The sequence below is a fragment of the Oryzias melastigma genome, linkage group LG3 (genome assembly GCF_002922805.2).
Source record: "Oryzias melastigma strain HK-1 linkage group LG3, ASM292280v2, whole genome shotgun sequence".
Lineage (NCBI taxonomy): Eukaryota > Metazoa > Chordata > Actinopteri > Beloniformes > Adrianichthyidae > Oryzias > Oryzias melastigma.
The window spans coordinates 15,447,435-15,475,351 of record NC_050514.1 but is presented as its reverse complement, the minus strand read 5'-3'; the positions used below and the strand labels follow the sequence as shown (position 1 = coordinate 15,475,351).

General features: G+C 37.3%; 1 protein-coding gene across 2 annotated transcripts; it reads right to left on the bottom strand.

Moving 5' to 3' along the window:
• Nucleotides 1–262: 262 nt before the first annotated feature.
• lgr4 (leucine-rich repeat containing G protein-coupled receptor 4) lies at nucleotides 263–27,683 on the bottom strand. Of its 2 annotated transcripts, XM_024295092.2 has the most exons (19): nucleotides 27,293–27,683; nucleotides 26,831–27,143; nucleotides 16,885–16,956; nucleotides 12,082–12,153; nucleotides 10,753–10,824; nucleotides 8,792–9,007; nucleotides 7,649–7,720; nucleotides 6,465–6,533; nucleotides 6,261–6,332; nucleotides 6,034–6,105; nucleotides 5,881–5,949; nucleotides 5,718–5,789; nucleotides 5,287–5,352; nucleotides 5,083–5,154; nucleotides 4,937–5,008; nucleotides 4,739–4,864; nucleotides 4,134–4,222; nucleotides 3,926–3,979; nucleotides 2,450–3,849 (listed from the first exon to the last, which is right to left on the bottom strand). In XM_024295092.2, the coding sequence occupies exons 2-19, from the start codon at nucleotides 27,010–27,012 to the stop codon at nucleotides 2,450–2,452; spliced, it is 2,919 nt and encodes a 972-aa protein (XP_024150860.1). In that variant the 5' UTR covers nucleotides 27,013–27,143; nucleotides 27,293–27,683. The 2 variants fall into 2 exon arrangements, with proteins under 2 accessions (XP_024150859.1, XP_024150860.1); XM_024295091.2 differs by having other exon boundaries at nucleotides 263–3,849; nucleotides 26,831–27,682.
• Nucleotides 27,684–27,917: the final 234 nt, after the last annotated feature.

Below are 27,917 nucleotides of genomic sequence, written 5' to 3'. Positions count from 1 at the left end.
TTTTTAACCATTTTGGAGGAAAACTTTACCAAACTTCTGTTTGTCACTGGAAAATCTTTTACAAGAATTTCCTATTTTAAAAATGTTGTAGCTGTATTTTTAGTGCTTGTATTAAATATGGTCGCACACTTCCTGTTGCAAGAATAAAAACAGTTCTGAGTATTTTTTTATTTTTTTTTTAAACATCGACAATGAGCTTATTCTGGTATTGAATTTAATTTAAATTGTGGAAATTGTAAAGATATACACCCAAAAAACCCCAAACATTTTTAAGCTTTATTCTTTAGCATAAAAAACAGATTTTCTAGTTTAAAAAATAAAAAGCAACGCGAGATCTGACATGAAAAGAACATGTAAGATTCAATATGAACTGTAATTACGTGAAATATTTCATATGTTCTGCAACTTTATATCTGAAAAATGAAAGAAACCTAACATTACGGTTTAGTGGAAAAAAAAAAAAAGAAATCACAGTTTACAGTACACAGATTCCTCCCACAGTTAGCACAAAACAACAAAAACTGAACATGAAGCCGAGGCAAACAGACACATGAATACAGACTTGTTAACAGGCAGGCAGCAACTACAGAGGAGGAGGTAGCTTCCTTAGTCAGAATCCCATTTTGATTACCTCTTTCCTTTTTCCAATAATTTACAAATACAATCAACAGACTGAAAGGTAAGTGAGATCAAATGATTTTTTTTTGGTTAACTATGATTGACACAGAGATTGAAAACATTGAATGGTGAAGTTTGCAGACGTCTTGCTGGTGGAAGAGTACATTGCATTGCCTAAATTCCTGAGCTCTCACATGACGTGCACTTGTGCATACATGCTCTGAGGGTGTAGCCACCTTAAATTTGTGCAGTCATGCTCCGGTACACCCGCTGTCAGTCAGGCCCGTGTCACAATTACGCTCACTCAGCCCCAACCATGAAAATCCAGCCCTCGTTCTGTGTTTGACCTCGTCTCACAGTAACCCTCTTCTGATAACAGATGCATTTAATATACAATCAGAATCGGAGTTGCCTAAAAGGAAAAAATAAAAAAGTACATCTTTTTTTTTCTTCTGTGGAATCCAAATCAATCGAGCTACACAGTGGCACAGACGATAGATAAAAATATATTCACACAGGTAGTGATCAGCGATATTTCGATGTGGCTTTTGGCTTTGCTTTACACGTCCTTAGAGATTCAGCTCATCAGAGTGGTGCCTTTAAATCAGGTTCTAGGATTACATTCACATTTTTTACTTGATGCATTCTTGAGTTTGAGCTCCTCTTAAATCAAAACCAATTTCACTGATATTTCAATGAAGTCTTCCCAGTTTTAAAGGAGATTTTTTTTTTTTTCGGTAGAATTTCTGATTCAGTCTCTGAAGGACTATAGATATTGAAAATCAAAGGTTGATGAATGTCATTTGTTATATATTTTCAATAAATGACAGCAAAATAGACTTGTAACAGAGCAGTTGGATTATCTGTATTTGAGTGTTGTATTTATCTTACAAAAAATGATTGTTTGTAAAATCAATTTAATTTTAAATTTTTAACTTTTTTAGGACCAAGGAATGGAAAACAAAGCTTTAAATGTAGTTCATTATAATTTCTCAAATATAAAAATAAAACGTGTATTTGGCATTAAGACATTTTTGGAAAAAAAAAAAATGATGGTAAAAGAATCAAGAGGGGAAGGCCAAGACATAAACCAGAACCACGATTTAAAAGAACACAAAACCCAAACCTGTGTTTGTGCACGTGTGTCCTGCAGAAACCTCTGTATTGTTCGAATGAATACTTGTGCTAAAATCTGTACACATCATCATTCAGAGGCCACATTTTTATACACCTGAAATATTCTCCATGCGAGCACCACTGCTGCTAAAGCAATAAATAACATGTATGAACCAAACCATGGAGCGTGGTCCGGCCTGAAACAGTGATTTCTGCTACTTTGATCACATTCTTAGTCTTAATGAACTTAAAGCATGGGCTTTTTGTTTTTCCTGTCTTTTCCATCTACCAACCCCACATGAATTTTAACTTATTTGTCCCACTGAGAGAAGACAATATTTTACATTCATACTAAAACATCTATTATGATTATTACATTTGCTACACATGTATAAAAAATGTATAAAATCAACCGTCAATGTGGTGAAGCTTTCAATTTGACAAGATTCATATTTACAAAGCTTAAGAAAACAGAAAAAGGACAAAAATAAAAATAGCAACAATCCGTTAAGCCAAATAGAATCAAGAGGCACGAATGCAAAAGCTTCTTCTGTTGAACAGTTCAGATCTTTAGCTTTCAAAGTCAGTTTCCCTTTGAATGATTGGCTGCACATCTTTTAATTACAAACATAAGTGCTTGGTGAAAAAAAAGGGTTGTTGGCACATTTTCTTAGATTCCCGGAGAATCTAGATTCACATATGAACACAGGAGCTGTCAGTCCTTGACTCGAGGTATGTTGTGTGAGTAGTGTACGAGAGGAAGGCCTCGGCTTTGGCAGAAGCAGCCTCTGCCGCAGGCCTGAATCTGGTCTGAGCTGTCGGACACAAACGAGTCTCCCTCGTCGGCGTATTCGGACTGAGCGGAGGGCGTGCTGCTGTCCGCCCAAAACCCCCCGCTGCGCTGGCACGCCGGGGCTCCCGCCAGCAGGGTGGGACAGCTATAAGACTTCGTCAAATGTCTGCAGACCGAGGACGAGGGGGAAGAGCAGGTCCGGGCACGCAGCGCCGCCTCACACTGCTCGCACACAACTGGCTCCCCACAGATCTGTGTGTACATGCCACAGTCAAAGCCCAGGTGGGTGGAGGAACCTCCGTCTGTGAGTTCAGAGTCTCCACCGCCGTCATCTTGGTGATTTTCAGCACTATTTTTCACCTCCCTGCTTAAACCCCCTCGAATTCTGAGCCAGTCCTCTCTGAAGGCGGGGCTAAAGAAAACATACAACACCGGGTTCAGACAAGCCGGCAGCGGGAAGAAAATGAGGGTGACGGATTTGGCAATCTCCGGCCCACCGGCTGTGGAACCAGTCAAGAGGGGGGCGAAAGAGAAAGCGGCCACGGGACAGAAGAAGATGCAGTTGGTGAAGATGAGCCAGGCTACGTGGCGGAGGGCGCCGGTTTGGCCTGGATCTGCCAGCTCCACTCTGCCCAGGTGGCAGTACAGCTGGGTGTACACGGCAGCCGTGAACAGGTAAGCCAGGGCGTTGAGCAGCATCAGAATGACGGTGACACTCAGACTGGCGCTCTCACCGCCCGCGAAGGGCAGGCAGAGGGGGGACATGGTCTGATCGGCGGTGGCCAGCAGAGGTAGGCAGGCTACGGCGACAGCCACCAGGCCCAGCAGCCCTGCGGCCAGCCCGAAGCGCCGGTCTCCTCCGAAGCATCTTCCATGCTGGTTGGGATTTCTTCGAGGTGAGATGATGCCTTTTCCGAGAATTTTCCTCACGGTGACGCTGCGCTCCACAGCAGCCAAGGACAGCAACAAGACGGACCACTCTGACGAGAAGACCGCCAGCGCTCCTGTGATCTGGCAGCCAGGGCCCATCTCCCACCACACACCGAAGTTGGCGAAGGATCCCCACGTGGCAGCATCGAGCGCCGTCAGCACACCAACATACAGGCCCGTGAGCAGGTTAGCCAGAGCCAGCAGCCCCATCAACAGTTTGGCTGGAGACAGAGGCGGGGCCAGGAAGTGAGAGTGACCCACTGACCGGTGAACGGGAGAGAATGTCACCACCAGCACCAAACTGTTGTAGACCAGCGACACCAGGCAGATGAACCACACTGTCAGGCGGATCATCCAGTTACCCAGGAGATGTTCACACGGCTTTAGAGCTCCTGAAGAAAGGCAGAATTTGTTAAAAAAAGAACTGACCTCAACACGAGGAACCGCTACAAAATCAAACCTGTTTACCTGGTGAAGGAGAGCAATGCATGACCATGGAGATCCGTTCTCCATCATCTCCACCTAAAAGACCACAAGATAGACAAACATTAAATGCACCATCCTGGTAAAGACAGTAGAAACTATTTCAGCATTTTTTCTAAAATACTGTCCAGTTCAGTCACAGATAATAGCATCAAATATTTACTTCCTAGAATACATCTTTTATCAATCGCACCTGCAGATTTCTTCATGCTGGAATCCCTGGAGGAGGAGTCACACCCGACGAACGCACAGCACTGGTAAGCATAGGGGACGGAGATGGACCTGCAGATGAAAAACTATCAGTTAAAGACCGTCTTTGATTTGACATTTGTGATTCTGTAGCAACCGTTTCTACTGATCATCAACGCCTGGTTTTAATTGTAGAGTATCAGCTACGATAAATCAGCAGCTCAAGCAGGCTAACCTGATGCCGGTTTCAGTCACTGTGCAGTAAAATCTTTTAGTGTGCACACAACACATTTCTTTATGGAAGCCCATTTCTAAAAATGTTAAATTACACTGATGTGTGTGAAAGTTTTCTGAAAGCTCAGGATTTCATCTTTTAAAATGTTAACTGTCAAGCAACTTTATTTATTTATTTTTCTAATACTCCAACTTTATCATATCACCCTTTATGTATGTTTGCTCCATCTGGATTCAATGTTTCATCACCTCGCTTCATGCTTCAGTTGATGGTGCAGATAAGGGTTGGGTAATGTCAGACTCTCCCAGAGCCACATGCTTAAAATCAATTGAAACTCTTTTAACTTCTTAGGAAATGTAGGAGTTCTTCCTCACATGAGTTTTGGTAGATCTTTAGCCGTCAGCATGTTTTTCATCTGAGGATTCCCAGACAGTTTCAGCTGACTGACAGCGCTCAGGCCTCTTGAAGGGATAGTAGTCAGAGAGTTCATACTCAGGTCTCTGGAAAATAAACAGAAAAGTTTTTAGGTTTGGTGAAAAGAAACAAAAAATATAAACTCCAGGTGAACTCACAGGTTGTTGAGGGAGGTTAGGGTGAGGAAGGCGTCTCTGTGAATCACTTGGATTTGATTTCTGCTCAGGTCTCTGTAACACCACAACACAATGAGCTCACAACCCCAACAACACACAATTATTGAAAGTCCGAGAGTTTGACTTACAGCAAATGGAGTGCAGAGAGACTTTGGAAGGTGTCTCTGTCGATCTGTTGGATTCTATTGTGCTGAAAACTTCTGCAGATTTCAAAGAAAAACAACGTTTTCGTTTTTTATTGTGTAAAACATCAGAACAATGTATTGCCTTAAAAGAATAGATGTCTTTTGTTCCTGTCAGAAAAGATTGTAAAACAGCTTTTTCTCACTCACATCTCTTGTATGTGGATGCAGCCCTGGAAGGATGGTAACTGCTCTATTTCATTGTAGGACAGGTCACTGATAAAGAAAAATCGATTCAATAACAAGACGTCTGGGACAATTCAAAACCAATGAAGACAGACAAAATGATAAACTATGCCATCATTCTGTAGTTACTGGTAAACAAAGATTTTTTTTTTGCTACATTTTACATTAGAGGAAAAAAATCTCTTGTAATATTTCATTTTTTGGCTTGTTTTGAAAATGTACTTCCAAGAAAATTAGTAACAAAATTCATAAAATAATAATTATAAGGACTGGACCGCCCCAATAACATAGAAAATGTTCTCCTGTTCATGTCATGATCGCCCCATTCGAACATAGTTTTATTTACAACAGATCAACCGTTAAACATCCCGACTAGAACAAGAAAAGTCTCTCACAGCGTTCGCAGCAGCCTGAGGTTCTCACAAAGATCCATGGGTAAAGATGATATTTTGGTTCCAGACAGGGTCCTAAAGCCCCACCCACAAAAAAGAAGAGTACATTAAACTAAAAACCCTTCTGAGATGAATAAGATAAACATCTGACAGTAGGTTTTCTTACAGGCTCTCGAGGTTTTTAGTTCCTGTAAGAATGGGAAAATCCTGCATCTTATTGGCTCCACGCAATATTCTGAAACAAACCCAGTGAAAAGCAAAATCATTAAAATAATTAAACAAAACCTCTACTGATTGAATCAATAAAGTAATTTCTTACAAAGAGTGTAGATCAGACAGATTCTGGAAAGCTGTGGCGCCCACAAAAGACAGAGGGTTGTCATAAAGGTGTCTGAAAAAACAGAAGGGTGGGGGGTTCAACACTTCACTAAGAGAGTATGGCACCATCTTCTGGACATTTATCTTGGAAAAGTTTCAGAAGTTTGTCTCATTCCAAATACAGTTACATCTGTGCTTTAGAAAAGTCCTCCTCGAGTTTGACCTTACATGGTACGCAGCAGAGGGTTGTTATGGAAGGCCCCTTCAGGTATGGAAGAAATGTCGTTGCTGTGAAACCCCCTTCGGAGAGAAGATTAGAAACCCAAGATTAACATTCTTCACATTATTTTAATGGAAAACACAATTTTGGAGTTTTAAGATGACTTTTATAGTACTCTACGACATATTTGACTTGAGCGGCAGCAGACTCACAGTTCCTTCAGTTTGGGCAGGGCTTCTATTGCTTTAGGAAACACCATCAAGTTGTTGAAGTTAAGATCTCTAGACAGACAGACAGACACAGGAAGTGAATCTGGTTTTCTTGCAATGTAACATAAATAAAATCAATCTGAAATTACACATTAATTCATTAATTCCACAATAAGAAATGTTGAACTTGATCTTTGAAATCCGTCTGATTATGTGATTTTTATGAACAAAATTAGCATAAAGTATCGGTTCAAAAAAAAGAAGCCAAATGTTAATTTTTTTTAGCCTAAAGGTAAAAATAAAAACTCAGATTTCCAGTATTTAAAACCAGTAAGTAGAAATTCTAAAAGATTTTAAAATAAACCCAAAAATCTTGATGATATTGATTTGTTACATTCATTTCTTGTAAAATATTAAATTTTTGCTATAAAAAAGGTGCAATTGAAAAAAGACTGTATGAAAATCTTATGGTTGCAGACAAATTCTGACTTTTAAACACTAAAACTTAAGTAATTCATTTATTAATTCATATTTTATATCAATTCAAGATTTATGAGTACATTTATATTATTTTAAATTCTTAATTATATTTTTGGCACCACATTTTACCTAATTCAGCATCACTAAAGATTCATAATTCAGTAATTAACTGATAATGAATTGTTGTATAAATACACAAAACATCATATTCTAAGCCATAATAGTTCCTCTGTGACTGGCAGGAGTTTGTCTGGAGAAAACTGTTCACATTTCCCAAATCCTGTAACAGAATTCTAGTGAAGGTTGACTTAATTTGATCAAAACTCAACAACAGCTTAACTCGATTTTTTTACAAAACCCAACAAAAACATGAGAGCTGGCTGGGTGATTATATTGCAAGAAACCCCACAAAATACAAGATTGTATAAAAACTACAAATAATAACATTTTTAGCTGTAGTTTAAAAAAAATAAAAATAAGAACGGCTTCTTCTACCGTCTCTTTGCTGTTAATTTGAAGGCGTCACTAAAAGGCTTTTTCATGGCTGTGTGGCAGTAGGAAGTGAACAGTGGGAGGGCAGAGTTGATAAGCATCACGTACTTTGCTCTATTTATCCTACAGCAATTAAAGAAGGAAGTGGACACAATGATGTCTGGAGGATAGGAGCAGAAGTGGGTGTGGGGGGAAGAAGCACACTGTGGACTTACAGAGTCTCCAGGTTCACCAGCCCAGCAAAGGAGTTGCCTGCGATCTCCCTGATTCTGTTGTTATGAAGATGCCTAGAAGCAGGAAAACGAAGTTACGACAACGAGATCAAGATCAAATAAATATTCCAAAAAACAGGATTTACTTCAGTCCCGTCTTTAAGCTGCTAAAATATTCTGCACAAATATTTTTCCAAAGCAGAGCGTGACGGAGGTGTTTGTACAACGTGTGTGTTTGCTGTGGGCTTGAGCTAACTATTAGATTTGGCTCTTTTCTTCCTGTTTATTTTGACCTGTTTATATTAACCCTGAAGCAAATGTTTCTGTGCTTACACGTGTATTTAGGCTATGTATAACAGCAACTGTGAGGGGGCAAAAAAAAAAAAAAAAACCCAAACTTCTAGTCTGACTTGAGGAGACATGAAAAATGGAAGCATTTCCCTTCACAAATAAAACAAAGTTCACCTAGATTTACATTCCTGTGCAAAGTGGTGTCATTTATTTAAAATCCTGTTAACATTCAAACTGAAATCCCCGTGGCATTTGCTAAAGTACCAACACACGAAAAAAAAAAAAAAGACAGAAAGACGAAGAGGAAAATGTTAAGACTAAAACTGTATTGCCAATAAATTTAGATTTAAAAGCTGCAGCAAAAATAAATCCTACCGGATGTTTAGACTTGGTGGCTAATCTTCATTTTCTCTTAGGATGTGTTCAGAACTAAAGCCTAACACATCTACAAAAAAAAAGAGCAGTTGGATGTTTTAACAGTTTTTTTTTCAAGTATAAGTGCATAAAATAGAGTTTATATGGTTCAGACATCTGAGCAAAACTTAAGATATGAAGAAAAAAATATTTTTTATATTATATATCCATGTTGTACAATGATAGGATCATCCTGCAGCAAGGGTGCCAAATACTAAAGAGTAATTGATGAGGATGAGGACATCAAGAGTTGTGCAATTTTAATCCTTAACAACTAAACGGACCTAATGGTTTGGTGATTGCGACACTGTTTACACTATGCTTACTGTGCACAGGCTTTACTTATTGACAGTACAAGAGAAACGCATGTTAAACACTGAAAGCCGAGGCGTGAATGAACATTTGTAATCACAAGCAGAGGAAAAGCTTATTCTGACTTACAGCACAACTAGACTGGTGAGGTTTGCAAAGGCGTTGGCTGGTATGTAGGTGATTCGGTTCAGAGCCAGCGTAAGAGCCTGAAGGTTTGCCTGGTGTGTCAGAGAGCCAACAGGGACCTGGGTCAGGTGGTTGTCGTCCAGCCAGAGGTGGCGTAGCTGCTGAAGGCCTTGAAAACTTTCATCTGGAACTGTGGTGATGTGGTTTGCATCCAGACGACTACAAAACAAAAAGATGTGAAAAGACAAAAGGTCTTAAAATCAACATTTGATTATATACAAATGTGAATTTTTAGTGCACTTAAGTACCAGTGAATAATATTATTATTAGTCATGTGTTCTCTATCTATCCACCTTTATTAGTATGCAGTTTATTTCACCCACAAAGTGCAGTTTTCTCCTGCTATCCTCCTCTTCTGAGCATGTCACCCTCCCTCTAAATTCCTCAAGTGTCTGGCCTGAGAGCAAAACAACTGTGATTGACATCCACCTCCTAAAGACCTAATACAAACAAAGCCTTTCCTTTTGCCAAAGCGCAACACTTTGTCTGTGCACTGTAAGACCTACACAGAGAAGGACTTAAGATAGATTAGGCTAAAAACAGAAACAAGAAAGGACAGATTGCTTTTTTTAAAAAGAGCACATTACTCCAGCCGTATCCATTCCTCCAAAAGTCTATATGAAGTGAAAAAGACAGGAAAAGAGGAATTAACACAAATGTGGAGAACCTAGTGTTGATTCTGTAGAAATAAAGCAAAAGAAAGACAACTTTTCTTTTAAAGCAGCACTGTGACTTCCTAGAAAAGATTAATCATTTTTTCATATGAAGCCACACGTTAAACTGGTTAGGTATGTTATGATTCCACTGAATAAACAATGCAGGGAACCTTAGGCTAATGCATGCAATAAGCCCCTGAACAGGTAGCTCAGACAGAAAAGTCATAAAATGACAAAGCTTCAGTAACGGAGGGTCATCTTTTGCTAGACTTAATGCAACACATCTAGACTGTCAGTATCAAACAATATTTAAAGTTTCAGAGTCATCGCTGATGACTGAATTCCTCCAAACAACAGGAAAGAATTAGTACTAGAAAAAAGCCCATTCTGATAAGGGATAAATCATTGAACTGGCATATTTTCAGCAACCGCTGCACACACCTAAATAGCCACGAGGTTTAACAAAGTAGAACTGTGAGTTTGAATGGGTTCTTGAACAACACAGTCACGCTAATACTTGGGGCGCCGCTAGGCTGAGATCTGATAGATCCAATGTTTGCAGCTGACATCATATGGTGCTTTCATTATACTATTTTGGTTGCACGATAAACGTCAAACTAAACTCACTTATACTTACAAAACCATCAAATTCGTGATGACTGAAACTTTTTCAGAGGAAAGGCCAAAGATTTCCAGAGTCAACAGAGCCCATGATTGAAAGATTTTGTACATGTGTAGGAATATCTGTCAAAATGCAGGAACCTTCCAGTATGTTACTCTTGGCAAAATGAATTTTTGGACATACCAACACAGCAAAAGCACAAAAATCTCCTCCAGTGCCAAAGAGACTGAGCAGAACCTCATTTGCCAGCCAAAGTAAATGAACTGAAATCTGTTCCAGACATACCTTTAGTGCATTTTAAGTGCATTTCTCCTTCGAAACCTCTATCTAACAGATCATCTGCTGTCTATAAACACACATTTTCATGCATCTGATAAGGAAATACTTCAGAAAACATTTAAAACTTCACATGTGCAGAAAGTTGAACAACAACATGCAATATTAGATAAACTGCTCTATCGTAACTCCATGCAGTTTTTTTTTGTCCCTCTGAGTACAGGACAGGAGGTGGTTTGTAAGGGTGTCACAAACAATATCAAGTTTTTGGATGTTAGTCTGTTCAATTCCACAAGCAATAATAACACCAAATAATGTCCAATGAGTGCGTGTTCTTGTAGATGACTTACAGAGACTGGAGAGACTGGAGGTTCTTCAGAGCTGCACTAGGGACACTTTTAAGCTGATTGTTCTGAAGCATTCTGAAGAGAAAAACAGACATCAGACATGTTCAAACAATAACATTATGATACAGTCAACTGGATCCATTGTGTAAAAATACATTCAGTGTAAATTTTGTCTTTCCATTCGAGCACAAGAGTATACCTGCATGTATTCACTTCAAAATTGTTAGCATGTTGGGATTATTCTCTAAACAAGTGTGAAAAATTAAAGAACAATATAGCATAATTGTTATGATTAAGGTAATCCTTCCTGTTATGTAAAATGTAATGACGTGCAAATGCAGTTAAGCTGTGATCAATACAATAAATATTTACATTTACAGATACAGCTATAGTGCCACCTTGTAAATATTTATTTTTATTGATTTATTTATCCCACTATGATGCAGTAATATAGTTTGTTTTTTTTTTACTAAAAGAAGTAGCACTTAGCTGTGAAACATTTAAGCTCATAAATCATTTAAAACTAATTTCAAAACCTATATTATTTCAAGCTGTGGAACTTTGAAAGAATGAGATTGTAACCTATGCATTAAATTCTCTTGCTTTTTGGCATTTCCAAGCACTTCTTGGTTTTATAATTCACCTCTCATAAACTGGCTGTTGATAGGAAACTAAAGGAATGTCTGCAGTCGGTTACAGTCTTCTGCATGCACAACAAAAACATTAAAAATATCTGATTTATCCACATTAGTTTCAGACCAGCAGTCATGCAGCGTGTTTGTTTTTTCTTTTTCAAGGGAAAAACTTTAGCATCACAGTTTCAGGAGGAAATATAAAGTCCTTCAGGTCAACAGGTAACAGATTATACTTTTGAATTCAATGTATTTTTATTCGTGTGCTTGTGTTACGCAGGAGCAAATGACTTGATAAGAAAAGTATTTACAACGCCCTCACACATTTGTGTTGTGAGCAGTGTGTCCAAGACCTCACCTGTGAAACGGCAGGACTTTGAACCTTTGACTCAATCCACAATCAACAGGGAAAAGCTGCATGTTTCTCTCAGCCTGCTTCGTGAAAGCGGGTTAACCTCAGTTTTTTTTTTTTAATGTTGTGTGAAGGTTTCTGTTCAAGAACTTTTCTAGACACAACCATAAATGGTGCCAAGATCAGAAAAAAGGATTAGATAAGCTCTACCAGGATCTCTCAGCTAGCAATGACTGATAGCACCAAAATATTTCACGAACGTCACTCTAAACGCCAGCGTGCAAAGAACTTCAGAAATAAATGTGTGCATTGTGTGTGCTGATGTTGGCATGGCGGGTGAATGCTTACAGGACTTTGAGCTGATGCAGTCCAGACAGGGCTTCAGGGTGGATGAATGTCAGGTCATTTCCTGCAAGCCGTCTGCATTGGGGAAAGGGTCAAGCTTTTAAAAATGGTGCACCAACTTAAAGAACATAAATCATTTCAGTAAATAAGACATACACAGAACTAAAAAGCATTTCTTATTATAGGAATTAAAATTGAAACTTCGCAGGAAGAACAATAGATTGATCCCTTCTTAAATCCTCTGCTCTCCTCCTATAAAGTCTTGCCTTGTAACATCAACCATCAGGTAACTGCCTCAGACCTGGATGAAATATTAAACACATAAAATATCCCCTTGCCTTGTTGGGAAAAGGACTTATGTAGGAAACAGAGGTGTAAATAAGCCCCGGGCAAACTGACTGGGACACAGAGACCAAGCACACTATCTGGCCTTAGAGATTAGCAGCAGATTTATCACCCTGCAACATGAGTCAGACCAGGCTGAATTCCCAGCAACAAGAGCTGCAAGGTGTGAAGCTGAAAATCAAGGCAGGCCAACTTAATGGAGTACCTGTCTGGAAGGTTGACCTATAACTGTCCTTTGGATTATACAACAGACATTTCACTGAATAACCGTCCCGTTACCTTTTTGTAAAATGCAGCACTTCAAAAATCACACTTGCTTCAATAATAATGTATAAATAAAATTTAAAAATATATATTGTTCACACTCTTAAATATCAACACACAACAGAATTGTTGCGTTTAATAGACTAGGGCTGCAATGATTTAGCCCAAACAGAAATGTTCACAACGCACCATTTTATTAGAGACGTGTATAGTATTAGCTTATTATTTGGGTGTTGTCCAACCAAGGCTGGGCTGGAACTGGAGTTTCTTCCATGCTCATTTTTCAGTTGGTCTGTCTGATGGTTCTGCATAGGGGTTTACTAAAAGAGCAATTCAAGATGAGTTCATAAATACATATTTATGAAATGTGCACACATTTTTAATGTTATCAGTTGTTAATAAATGAAGTTAGAGGCTATTTAGATGAATAGGTAAAATAGTTTGTCCATCATGGTAACCTCACAGGATAGTAATGTCCGCTTTTTTAAGGAAGAAATATTCTAATGCTGATTTGAGGCTAATTTACAGATAATAACCATCGTCTGTTTTTGCCAGATTCACAATATTTGTTAAAAAGTGTAATAGTGATCTGAAACAACAACAAAAAACACTCGCCTATACCTGAAAACCTTTTCTCATTAAACAAAACAAATAGACAAATTTAAATCATTGAATATGCAGATAGACCAACTTAAAACTTTAAAATTTAAAGCAACAGCAGGACTGATGTGGTTTAATAAAATAGTCCACAAACAAAATAAACATTTGTTTCAACCCCGCAGTACCCTTAATAAAGTAATAGAAACATGTTTTTACAAACCAGTGGTTAGACATAATTCATGCAACAATTTCTCATTTTTCAATGGGTAACACATTAAACATGTTCATATATGAGTATTTATTTTCATTAGGAAATAAATATAGAATTTATATATATATATATATATATATATATATATATATATTTATATATGTATATAATACATATATTTGTATCTACTTTGATAATTTAAAAACTTTTAGCATCAAACACAACTGTGTTTGCTTTAAAAAGTATTCTTGAATGAACAACAGTTAAAAAAAATGTCAAAGTATCAGTAAGTAGATCAGTGATCTCTATATTTATTCACAACATGAACATAAGCCTAAGGCAACAAAATAGGTATAAAGTTTATCAGAAAGACCTACTGATTTTGGTCTACATTGTGATGAAATATGGGAAGTCAAAGATCTTATTTACTGATTATTTGCGTTTCACAGATGTTTATAAGATACTAAATGCTTAGAAAAAACTATGAACATTGAGTTTGAAAGATCCTTACAGGCTAAAAACAATACAACCCTAACAATACATGCAAAGCTAAAATGAAGTACTAGCAGGCAGTTGTTAATGTTGATTAGAGTTTGCTCATTTCTGGCAGAAAAAAATGATAAAGCCAGCTCAACGAGGACTTGCAGGAATTGCCGTGAGCTCTAAATAAAAAAAATAAAAAAAAGCAAAGTCTGCAGGTTTGACAACCACTGACAGAAACAGTTCCTTCTTGTTAATACATTTTTTTATAGAAAAAAAAAGACTTGAAATTAGTGAAATGTATCTTTTACCTCAATTTGTTTCCATTCTTTGCACCAATTGAAATTCTACTTGTTTTTCTTAATGTGTTTTGGGTATGATAGGAGTAAATTTGTTGTGCATGTGAACAGCATATCTTAAGTTCTTTCCTTCAAAGAGATAACAAAAAGTTGATCTGGCATTCTTAATCTATCCGCCCACTCTCAGACAGAAGATCTCTGCAAATTGCTCTGTCAGACACTGCATGACAGAGCATTGTGGAGCTACCAAGGTTTGGTATCAATAGTTTCTAAACTGTGATATCAGTGTCTGACAAATAAGGGGGAGAGGGGTAAACTTAGCTTCCTGGGAACACTTAACAATCGCCTTTCTAGCCGATGACAGGCGGTGTTGTCATGCTTTGACTTGAACTTAACCCATAAATATTTTCCTTGTAGATAAATAGGGATGGGGCAACATGAGTGGCAAAGCAAGCTCTTGCATCACTTCTTTCAGACGCTTAGCAAACAACATGAAAAGCTCTTTTTCTTTGTATTAGACAATAATTTTCCCTTAGTGGTGGAGTGTAAAGTTGTAGGCATTACTGCTGACCAATGGCTATCAAACGCCCTGCCACCTTCTTGCATATGTTGAGCACAGACTTAGTAGATGCGTACATGCACTTTGCACATGACAAGTATGAGCTGATTGTTACACGACTAGGACGAACAAGGAATTTTTATGATCCAACTTCCCACAAACCAGCGACACTAAAAAACTGGATCCATTCCGAGAAGCTGGTCTGCTGGGCCAGCTGTCAACGTAAGCCCTTGGGGCACAATGACTGCAGGAGCCAGAGATGTTGATGTCAGCCTAGATGTTTTCCAGCTCGAGAAGCACCAAGCACACTTGGTATGCAACTTTGCTCAAAATTTGCTCCTGTGCGTGCATAGGCAGGCTTTTCAGGGCCAGCATGCTTCCTACTGAAGGACAGCTTGGCAGCTGAGTCCATCCAACTCGTATGATAAAGTGGAATAATAAAAAAAAATATGCGTGAAGTGACAGTATTTCACATAGCGTGGCCAAAATAAGGCTAACATTTAGATAGCAGTAGAACCTGCTGCTAGGTTACAGAGCAGAGTTAAAGTATAAACTATCTACATTCAACTCGAATTTCATTCAGCACAGCTCGGGAAAGGTAAAAAACCTGGATGTTGATTAAAGTAGAAAATGATTAATCTTTTTAAAATAGTTTCTTTCAGAATTACTTTTTATGAAAACTTTCAGCTACTTAGGAGCTGCTTGTGTTACACATTTTCACACAGAAATGCATTACAATAAAAAGACTTAAATGGCACACCATGCATCATACAGTGAAATACAACAATTTTGAAGCAAAGAAGCTAAATGCTAGACATTTCTCCAAATGGCAAGCAATAAAAGAACTGAAATACATATATTAATATACATTGTGTATCAGTCATAAGGTACTTTGAAACTTTGATAGGAGGCAGAATTTCTCAGATTATTTACTTCTGAAGCTGTAAGGTGTTTGAAAGAATAAAAAACAGTCAAGCAGATTGTGTGACAAAAGAAGAACATTGCTTTCTTTTCTTGTTTTAGAATAATATAGTCTCTTTTTTTTCCTTCACTGATCTCCTTCTCTGTCAGCTCTTCCTCTCCCTGTTTTTGCCCTCAGGGCCCATGCTCCGGTTCACTGACACTGCTGCAGCCCTACAGCAAAAAAAAGTCACCCGCCAAAGTTCATTGAGACAAGCCTTCTGATTCGTTCCCAAGAAAAGGTTAAACAAACACACATGAGACTCAACTGAGGGTTTAAGTCAATCAAACTAACATTGTGCAGAAAAGACCCCTCAAAAACCATCTATCAAGGTTGATGATTTAAGACAAGATAGGCTTTTCACTCAAACTGGCTGAGTTTTTGAGCCTTGTTGCCACGGAAACCTTTGTTTTTCCCTCTTCCTTCCTGTCTTGCATTCCTTCACACAATGTGATGAAAAGTAAATTGCCTTTCAACGAAGCAGATTGCAGTATTGTAAGCAGAAGAAAAGGGTGAAGACTCGTCAGATTGAAAGATGCAGACAAACTCAAAAACCGTGGCCACAAAGTAAAACTAGCAAAGCTGCTAGCGCATGTTCACCGACTCGTTTAGTGTCACGTGGATTGCATATAAGCTTCTTTTAGATTGACTGATTTTCATCTTTATTTAGCAGCGCCACAAAGCAAGACAGCAGTGTACTGGTAGGATACAGTGATTGCATCCACATAGAGAGGATGCAAAGTATTCATCAAAGTCCAAGTACACTGAGGTGTTCTTTCTACCCTCATAATCCCTTAAAAAGCTCAAATCCGCAACGGACGTTGCTTGGTTGTTGTTTCAATACAAGTCGTCTCACCACGCCTTTTTAATTGAGCTTTACAGCATATTTTAGATCTGCTCTTGCTCAACCCATGAATGATGAGTGATTTGTTACCTCGTGCTCGTTTTCTTTACCTAAGAAGAAGGGTATGTTACCCGTTGTAACAGTCATTTTTCTGTTTTTCAGTTGCTCATAAAAAAATGTCTTCGTGTCAGCAACAAGTTAGAAAAAAAAATGCACAAACCCATAAATAATAGGGATACTTACAGTTCCTCCATGTAAGGGAAGTTCTTGAATACATTTGCTGGAAGCTCAGTGATGTTGTTCATGCTCAGGTCCCTGTGGGAAGGATCGTAAAAAAAAAACAGACTTGATTAGCATTTTTACAGTGCTAAGTATGAAACATCTTAGCAAAAACCCGACTGATAGTAACAAGATGGATTTCCTTTATATTCATTAGAATGGTTTGCTGACTTTAAAATGAAATAAACATGAAACAAGCACAACCAAACATTACAATGAAAAAAGTATTTTTATTTCACCTTATTTTACTTTCATTTTTCCAACCACATACCGCAATGACCACAATTGAAAAAATGTGGGTACTTTAATCATGCAGCTTTTATGACTTTATAACATATCTATGACTTTATCAGAATGAGGCTAAACTGAAGGGGAAAATGCCCTAACATTTAGCCTCAAGGATCTTCATTGTTCAAATCAAGAAGTAAAGATAGGCATGTAGCTGCATGAAAAATATGCAGAGCCCTTGATTCACTTCTTCACAAAGCCTAATATACACAGCGTGTTTACATTTTCAAGAACAAACCAATGAGTTTTCTGAACGGTTTATGCTGATCCTTTGAAAATTGAAAAAGGGGTTTATGCTGAAGTTTTAGTTTATGTCTATTTTTAATTAAACATGTTTCAAGCAACAGTTATGACATAAAAGAAAGGAAAAGCCAGACAAGAGGAAAACAGGTAAAAACTGCACACATTTACAACAGAACAACAGACTAAGAGTGTTTACTTCACAAAATTACCAAAAGAAAATCATGTTTTTCACTTTACTAAATGCATTCTTAGAACTGCCTTAGCAGCTTGCTGCTTTGTGCAACCTCAATTTGTAGATTTGTAAACATATACCAACACAGCTTACATTTAAAATCTTTGAACATTTGCAGCAAGACTGCAACAGTTTTTTTTTTTTTTTTTTTGGCAGACCCTCTCAAAAGCCACAGATCCTGTCTCTGCCCTACAAGCTCCTGGTAATATTGTAATAGCAATGTCAAAAACAAAAGACCCTGATTCACCCCAGCAGGTTTGATTTACACCAGTGTTGATTGGGTCCAATAATCCACATTTTGGCAACTGTAAAAGTTTGCTTGAACTCTGGTGTGGGTGAAGTGGTTAAAACCCTGGTCCCTTTGAGGTTCTTAGGTCACTTTTTAGAGTGAAATAAAGAACAAAAAATAAATAAAGGGAGTAAATGATGTAATGTGTGTTGAAAGGTGCAAAATAAACTGCCCACGGTGCTTAACAGAAGTGGCAGGTGTGGAAAAGTTGTAATTTGTCTAACAGAGTAACCATGGTGTAGATGGAAGATAAAGGCACCTATTACAGTTGGGAGCAATTTTATTCCAAAAATAACCTACTAGAGTTACAAAATTACTTTGTGTTGCAAAAAAGTAGTGTACGCCATTACTAATGAATTTTGGATGGTATTTTATTATGCAGAAACGTGTGATTTACAACAGACTATCCACTCAAAATGTAAAAACCTGTGTTGTTTTCTAGTACATAGCTTCAGCAGACTGGCAGGAGTTCATCCTAAATTCACCTGAGTTGTTGGCAGCACTGTTGGCAACTTGGCTTGGAGTGACCCTGCGCTGATTTCCCATCATCTCTTTTGTTTACACTCTCCCGCTATCTTACAGTCCCTCACAATCCCAACCTAACATCAGTGGCGCAACAAAAATGGTGAGCAATACTGGAGCTATCCAGCTGTGCAGTTTGGTGCCAAATGCCAGCTCAGACAAGAAAAACAAAGATGTCCATGGATATTTTTGTCAGCAAGTGGATGCAGTGGAATGGAGCAGAGCAAAAGGCCTGTGGTCTGCCAATTGTACTTTGTATGCAACAAATAAAAGCTTTATCAAATTGCATTTTTTGTTTGCTCTTTACCACAGTTAAAATAAAGAAACACTCAGAAATGCACTTTTAATCTTAATTTTCTTTATACATGTCCTCCATCATGGGAAAAAGGCTACAGCAACATGTAAAAACAATTTTCATTGGAGTGGGTCTTAAAATCAACAAATGCCACAAACTAAATCTTATTTTCTGCTTGTCGTCGGTCACTACATGTGGACTTAAATTACTGTGCTAAATTTCCTGTTAACCTTCATAGAACCAAACAATGTAATTTAATTTTGGTTTTAAACTTTGTTGAGTTTAATTTAATAAATGTGTCTAGTCCTGTTTTTCCACAGAGCCGTCTGTCTCGGTGCTGTTGTCAGCTAAGTAGAGTCAACTTGAGCAGCTTTTATTGTTAGGAACCCATTTTTATTTTAGTCTAACTGAGGCTCACAGTTCTAGGTTAATGTTTGCACAACATTTTCCTATTTTTCATAATAAATATCTTACATTTCTTGTTTTTATGGACCAAACTGGCTCAAGCTGGGGGTTGTTTCTAAAAAGATGGATAGATAATCCTTTTGGGACGTGGCCACAGAGAAATTAAAAAAGCTCCATGTGTTTTCAGTTTACCAAAAGTAAAAAATATCATTAAGAGTCATTATTTGTGATACATTTGTATTTTCAAAAGTTATGTCGTCCTACTAGAGGTATTAAAAATATAAGGTATTCATGTAACACTAATTTGAGACAGTAATAGTGTTACATTTGAACTATAAGAAGTAATGTGTAATGTATTACAATTTGACAGTAACTTGCATGAGTTGCTACCAGCTCAGTGGCCTTGTGGTAGAGAGTCCATCCTATGTTTGGAACCTCCTACAGAACCACATATCATTAGCGCAGTGATACATACAAGGTGATATGATTTGTATTTATTTTGTCTTTCTTTCAGGTAGCTGGCTTTTCAGAAAATGTATTTTATTTGTTGATTGGATTATTGCTTTTATTTGTTAAGATGCTATGATATGTTCCTGATCTCTTGCTTTAGCAGAACACATATGGTTAACAAAATAACAGGTTATAGCAGCTATGCTCCTGTTTAAGTGGAGATCCATGTATTTTTCTCACCGACATTTCAGATAAAAAAATGACATACAATCTAGGTCTAACATAATTCAATATATAGTTTATTTTAATAATAATGGATAATTCAGTACAGTATATTGAAATAGATTTCTCATCATTTCTGAATATTTTCTCTTAATTTTGTTAAAAATATTTGCTAAATATTTTTTTTTACAACCCGTTTTGTAACTTTAGCCCATTTCTGCAAGGTAAAACTTCATGATTTTAAAATCAAATAAAAGTGTCAATGACCAAAGAAACATCTGAAGTGCGCTAAACTCTGACCTTGATTTTTAATTCCCTTTCCTACATCAAAAAGATTTGAAAAATCAGGAATTCAGGAATCTTGATGCATGCTTACCTCCCTTTCTTTACTCCCCAACTAGCCATCTTAATTTCCACTCCATGTCTTCTTTTAAAGCTTGTGTGTGGCCCAAAATTCAGAGAAAAAACATACAGTCTCTGTGCAGAATCAAAAAGTAAAATTTACATCACCCCAGAAACCCATTTTTCCTTAGCTTACCGATAACCATGATACCCTATTACAGTTACATTTAACATTTATAGATTAACACAACTAATTCCAATCCAAACAACATGGGTTGCTCCTATCAGTGATCAGACACAAATATCTTTAACCACATTTTCAAAATGTTTGTCCCGATCGTTTATGGACTGTTGACTGGTGTAAACCCCATGCTGAAGCCTAAATGACTATCACACTTCCTCCCTCCCTCTGTGTCCGGCTGCTTTACTCATCAACGTCCCGGCCTGCCTTTCTAAAACAGACTGTGGAGGACACAGAAAACACAACTGTGATAAATGGTGACATGCCTAAATGATTCTACAAACAGGTATCTGTAAATTCCAAACCCATGTGCTATTTGCTTTATTTAGGCAAGGAAGCGTCTCTGAGAAAAGCATTCAAACAGAAAATGGGGATATGCACACTTTTACTCAGAAAATGTAAGTATTAAAACCAAAAGCTACTGTGATAATAAGTAATATGATTCTCAGAAAGTGGCAGTTTTTGATTAAAGCATGAATTGAGTATTTTAAAAGTGAAAAAGGTTTACTCTGAATGTCTGAACTTCAAGCTTGTGTGATGAGTAGATTTTCTAGTCAGAGGTTATATTGACAATTGGTCAAATTACTTAGAATACAACATATTTTTTAAATTAAGAGTTCCATTTTGTGATTCTAAGCATTTAATGAAAGACTGAAACTAAACTGACAGAAAAGCGGTGAGGCTAAGGAATGATTCTGTCCGAAAGTCAGTCAATGAGAGATATTTAAAAAGCTTTGTGACACAATGCATGGAAAGTGTATCCCTAGTTTTCTCTTTTACATCCTAAAATCAACAAAATCGGATTCATGATTCCATGAAAAACTAAAAAAATTCTACATGTTTTTTTCACTTAAATCTTTACAGTAAATCTATGTAATAAATTAATTTATTTTGGTGGAGGTTTTCATTAAAAATAAATTTAGATTGTCAGTTCATACATGTAATAGTTATAATAAAACATTTTAACAAAGGGTCCAAACTAGTGTTGGGCGATATGACGATACATATCATGTGGGCAATAGAAAAGTGCCTATCGTGAGATTTATATCGTTTTTTTATCTAATTCGATCAATTACTATGCCAAATATATCATTAAATAGTCCGAACCTCATCAGTGAGTACACAAAAAAATTATACAAGTAAAAGCAAAGATAAATTAAAAAGGAATTGTTCAAAAAGAAACTACGCCTTGTGGTTTTGCAACTTAAAGCTGCTGTGTGTTCTTTGATTGGCACTTACACCAGTTTTACAACCTGCTTTACATTACCTAACATGACTGCAGAATGGAGAGCTTAAAGTTGTTTCCCCGGAGTTGAAACAAACAGAAACACCGATGCAGGCAGTCCAAGAAGAAGCACTTTCAGTAAAAGAGGGGTTTGTCTGTGATTTGGTTGCATTTTGGATTCAAGACGTCCGACGTGGAGCAGAAGACAGCAATATGTAAACTATGATAGGAGGCTATTCCCGTGCTGATGCCAACACAACAAACCTTCAATCACTTAAGGAAAGTACACAAAAAGGAACATATGAGATTACAAAAAAAGAGATAAAACAGGCTGTAGAACAGGGCTATAACAAGTATCTGAGCATTCAGATTCTCATGATCTGCTCCAGAAAATTCAAGTAAGAATTCGCGATCTTTATAAATAGTAGAGTGTATTAAATTATCATGTAGTAAAATATTAATTTGCTCTGACGTACAGAATAATTGTGGATTTTAATTTATGAACTAAAACAAAGCTGAATGAGCGGTGATACTTCAAATCTTCAAAATAAAGTATTTATGGGATATATGGGAGTAAAATATTCCCATATATCCCATATATATTCCCAAAAAAAGGAGTGCATTTTTCCTTGGAATAAAGAAGTTCGATGTTTGACACCTTCTTGCAAACAAGTTATTTCTATGACAAGCAGTTTAGTAACATTGAATTATTAAAATGTGTCAAACAATGCACATGTTTTTCTGAAATATTGGACATCATTAATAAATAGCCTCTGCTTAGCACATATTGAGTTCTAAGTGATGGTTATTTTTAAATTAAACTTCAAAATTCACAGCTACAAACCTTTGCCCCAACCACCAAGAAAAAAATATAGACATATGTAAATGTACGTGTCCAATAGATGCCAAGAGACACTGTTCAAACAGCCTCCAGCTTCCTGTGGGGCAGCTCATGTTTTGATGGAAAACTGAAGAAATGAACGCGGGGCTTCCTATTCAGTTTTAGGCATATAATAACAAAAGGCACGTGTTGTAAATGATAAGAATCATGCTCACATAGATGGGCTAAGAACTTTTTTTTTGCCTTTTTTGTGCATTTTCAGCACTTTTTCAGTTTTCATTAATCCTACGTATTTTTATACTTTCACCTCCTGACCACCTCAGCTTTTTTAAAGGATAGATGGCAATTTTGAACTGTAAACCACCATTAAAGACTGTAAAACACAAAAACAAAGCATGATTGTTTTTATACATTTTTAATTGATTTGAACAATTTACCCTTATAAGATATTATAAGATTTTATAAGATTTTATTTACCTCTATTTTTTTTATAAAATACATACATTTGCATAGTTTTGCTTAGCTTTTGTAACTTTCACACCTCATGACAAAAGTCTTAATTTCTGCAAACCTCAGATGTGGCTTTTGCTTTACTTCTCAAAAAATGACCACTAAATTCAGGTAACAGAAAAAAAAACTGCTGTAATAAATGGAAGATAAAGCTAAGTATTAACAGAATAAGAGGCAATAGATTGTTAATATTCTCCCATCAACAGCTCATCCCGCTTTGAAGGGAATACTGACTGACTAGCTCCTTTCATCACCAAGTTTACCAATAATAAAGCTAACAACTTCCAGAATTATAAAGACTTATGTACTCACACTTATTTTTTCTGAACTTTTCAATGTCACCTAACCATATCACGGAACCTAGTCAGTGTAACTGAGATTAAAAAATTGACAAAACAAAAATGTGAGTGATTAGAAAGTAAAGTAACTTCTTGGTGCAGATCTTGTTTTTTTCTGTTACCATTTAAGGATTTTATCCTGTTTCCTTAGTTGTTTTTTTTGTTGCAACTACAGAAGCTAAAACTGAAAACCCAGAGGCTAGCAGGTAAGGGTCAGGCCAACCCCGTCTCATGAATTCCAGTTCAAATGTGTGGTCTCCTGCAACTATCCAACAAATCAACTGCAGATTCACAACAAAAGGAACAGGCTGCAATGCTCATCTTAGAAACAAAGTAACAATAAATTACGTAGCATTTACAACAGAAAATACTGCACAAGATGTGTTTCTCTAAATTTACAAAACCTACTGCAGTCATTGGGTGTATTCTCTTTGCAAACTTCTATTTTTCAGTGTTATACTTCTCAAAAACATTCAAAAATGCAGAAAAAAAACATTCTTGGTGATGTAAAGACAGAACATGAGATCTCTTTTTAACACATAGCATACCCCTACAGGGTTTATTAGCCCCAAAAGAAGCAGCCCTTGCAGCTGCAGTGCGTCTTGCTAATCCATCATGATCCCTAACCCCACTGCTCCACATACAAAAGACACAGGGAGTGGAAGAGGACAACTAAAGTTCAAGAGACTAAGAGAACAAATGAGTGTGCGACAGGGAGAGCGACAAACACCCTTTCGCATACTTCTAGAAGCTGAGATGAAATCATGAAGTGGTTTGGAGTTTGAAGCTTGTCCCAACCCTTAACCTTAAAACACAAAGTGCAAAAACCAGTTTTGCAAATACTTTAAATCAAATAGTTGTTGAAATGGTGGAAAATTGGTTGCACAAAGGCAGCATGATAACAATTTGTAAAACAGTTCCCTATGTTTTAAATGAAACGTCCTTCTGACAACATCAGAGACAGGCATGCCGAGAGCTGCAGTAACAAGTGGTAGGCTTTGTGTGACAAGTTTCCACTCAGTCTGTTTAGTTTACCTCACACATACTTGACAATGTTGATTTCAAGGGGCACACGATTGGTTCTCGTCTAACAAGTCTTTGGTAACAATGCTTGTGTGGAAAAACAGACCCAACATTTCCACAAAACATGAGGCAACCTTTGCGCTTTCTTCAACTTAAGTCAGAGATTTAAAGCTCTGTGCATCACAATAGAATAAAACATATTGCTTCTTTTAGTGGTTAGAGTAACAGCAATCTATGGTGGTTTACTTTGGTTTGTTATTAACCCAGTGATTGTGAAATAAACATTTACTCGGGGGACAATCATCAACAGTACCTGCACAGTTCATAAAGTCCTAACCTGGTATCTATTTATGGGACATTTAGTTGAGCGCTTTTTCCTGATGAAGTCATTAAAATCTTAATGGGAGAACGTCATAACCTTTTTAATAAAAGCAACAAACCTTTCGAACAACAAAAGACTAACAAAAAACAATTGTCGTTTGTGAAATTCCTTGTTTTCTTTTATTGCTTTTTGTGTGTGTGTGTAAGAGATGACTCAGACACTACAATGCACCAAATCTCAAAAACAGATCTTTTTCTTTTGCAATCAGTTTGAAAGTTGTCTCTTGGGATATTTTTGGAAATCCCAAATACAAGCTTTTGTTCACCTGTGATGAGACTTTCATGTATTCAGCAAATGTGTAGCATTGGGGGGAGGGGGCTGCGCAAAATAATGAAGACTTTATTAAATCAAATACATTTTGTTATCAAGTATTTTAAAAAGTTGATGTTATTAGCACGTATTTATGTGCAACCAAGCACAAAAACTAATGGAAATTCATTTCGGCCACACGTATTATCCACATTGCTGCATTCCCCATACATAATTTAAGTGCATCCAAGGCTAAATGTTGTTGTTGGTCATACGTATAAATGTATTCCTAACAATAACCGTAACCCTAACCCATTCTCCGGGTCTATGCAGCCATGAAAAAAAAGTTGAGCACTGGCTGTACGTCTCAAGAAAATTATGTGCGAATAGTCACTTTCATTTCAAAAACATGCATAAAATTGCTGAAGTTTGTTTTTTAACATAAAAAAGTATTGAATATTCATATTGAACCGTAATATCTTAATTCTTTTTATGTTATTTTGATTACAACAACAAGCTAAAAAGCTTAGAACTACAAACCTTCCACAAATATAATTGTTTAGCATCCACTAATACCTTCTTGATAATCAAAATTGTACCATTACTCTACCTATTTATCTATAGCAGGACTCCTTTCAGAGTTAAACACTGGTAAAAATAAGAGTTGGTAAATCATTAATGGTGGTGAATCAAGAGTCAAAGCTCATCAGTTTGAATATTACTGGTAGCAATAAAAACCCATTCCAAAGAAAATTGTGTTTTTAACATGTTCTTGTAGCATTTTTCTGGTGATGAAAGACATATAAAAGAGTTTAAGATTTAAACTGTTTTTTTATTCAAATCGTAATAAGTCAGGAGCAGATGAAAACCTACAGTTTGAAAAAGATCAGGTTTGTGATGCAGCAACTGAATTGGGCTCCCTTCCAATTTATATGCATGCACTTGAAGGCAAAAAAAAAAAAAAACCTCTTTATTTAGCTGGAATCTGGCTGAAAACTATACAGCTGCATAAATGTTATACTGCTTCCCATTTCTTTACAACGATAATGCTAGCTTGGAGTTGTAGGGGGCTGAAAGCTAGCGGGATAATAGTGTAAACAAAGGAATGTTGGGACATCAGCAGAGGGTTACTTCCGTGCCAACAGTCCCGCCCACTACCCAGAGGCAAATTTCTGATTAACTCCTCCTGCGCTTCAGAAAATATGTCTTAAAAAGGACACCTTTAATTTTATTTTATTATTATTTTGTGTTAATTTTGACTAAAAACTGCATATTTGTGGTTAAAACATCACTGAAAACAAATTTACGATAGATTGAAATATTGTTTGAGTGGGACTTAAATGGTTAAATTAAAAAAAACTAACAAATTAAGTTAATTTCATTTCAATAGATACATATTATTAAACCTACTTATTTGAAAGTACATTTCTTTATTGTAAAACATTGTACTTAGTTGAGCCAATGAATTTACTATGTGATCTGAAACTTTATTAACAGCTGTTAGCTTAAAGAAGTCATTAGGATGTGTATAATAGTTGGCCATCCAACAAACTCTCTAAAATTAAGCAGAAACAGAGAATTTTCTCCACTAATAAAAGAATGTTTCCAGCTTTACTGAAATAGTAGTCCGTTTGAATTGAATTACCTCATGAGTGCTGAAAGTTATGGCACCACAAACACTGGCTGGAACTCCATCCAAAATGAGACATTTTCTACCAGAACCGAACTTGCTTCGGGGTATTCCTCTCTACAGTTGCACCAGCATACTCAATTGTTTAAGTTACTTGGTTAATTCGATAGAAATAGTACTTACAGATAGTAGGTGAAAGTACTAAGCCCTGTTGGGACGGTGGTGAGTCCTCTCCCGGAGCAGTCGGCGCCCCCATCTTCGTCGCAGCTGCAGGAGGGCGAACACACAGCCGTCGACTGCCCTTGACCGGAGGCACACGGGCGAAGGAACCACCACAAACATATCCAAAACAAATCCGCACGCATTTTCCTCACGTCGGTTCAGGTGGCACAGGTGAAGAGGAAAAGGGCCTTCGTCTGTGCTTTCTTCCACTACGGACGCTGTCTTCTCATGTGGTTGGTCAGTTGACGCATAAACACATGAAGACTGCCCGTCGCTTTTCAAAAAGAAAATTTCTACGTTAAGCTAGCTTACGCCGCCTCCGAGGCGCGCGCTCTTTCGGAGATACATTTCTCAACGGCTTTCTGTCGTATTAGTCCATGAAAAAATAAACGAACAGCGTTGACGACAGGAGCAGCAGCCTACCTTGCGTTTTCGTTGTCCCATGAAATTACACTAAAAAAAACTCACTAGCTTTACCGGGTAAAGCTTGCTTCACAATGACTGCCTCTGTGTGGCAGCTAAATGTTTAGCCAAACTAACCGGACGATAATTCACGTCCTGGTTTCTTCCCTTGCAGGAGAGCAGCGCCAGTGTTCAGCCATTCCTCACGTTTCCCCCCCTCCCCTCCTTCCACTTCTGACATCAACAGCGTGCTTTCAGCTCGACAGGCACCCTACCGGACAACCTGCAGCAATACTGGGGCCCCGGCCTGTGCAACACAAAAACCTGCACCTCGGAGCGGGGCTCCGTCTCCCACAAGCACCCGCGACACTGCCTGCTTTGGGGTCAGTCTCATTGTTGATGGCTGTCTGTGTGTTTAAAGGGGAGATTTTCCCCTCCAAATAAAGGGAAAAGTCTTAGAATTTCCTTTCTATATTAATGTAATATTTTTCCTATCAAGTGATCTGAGATAAAAGTGTCTTCACCAAGAAAATATAAAAAAAATACAGCACCATATGGTTAACATTGCTGAAAAAAACTGATACAAAGTTTTATGGTGGCTTTATAGACATGACACTACTTTTAATGTTTGACTAATATATTTATG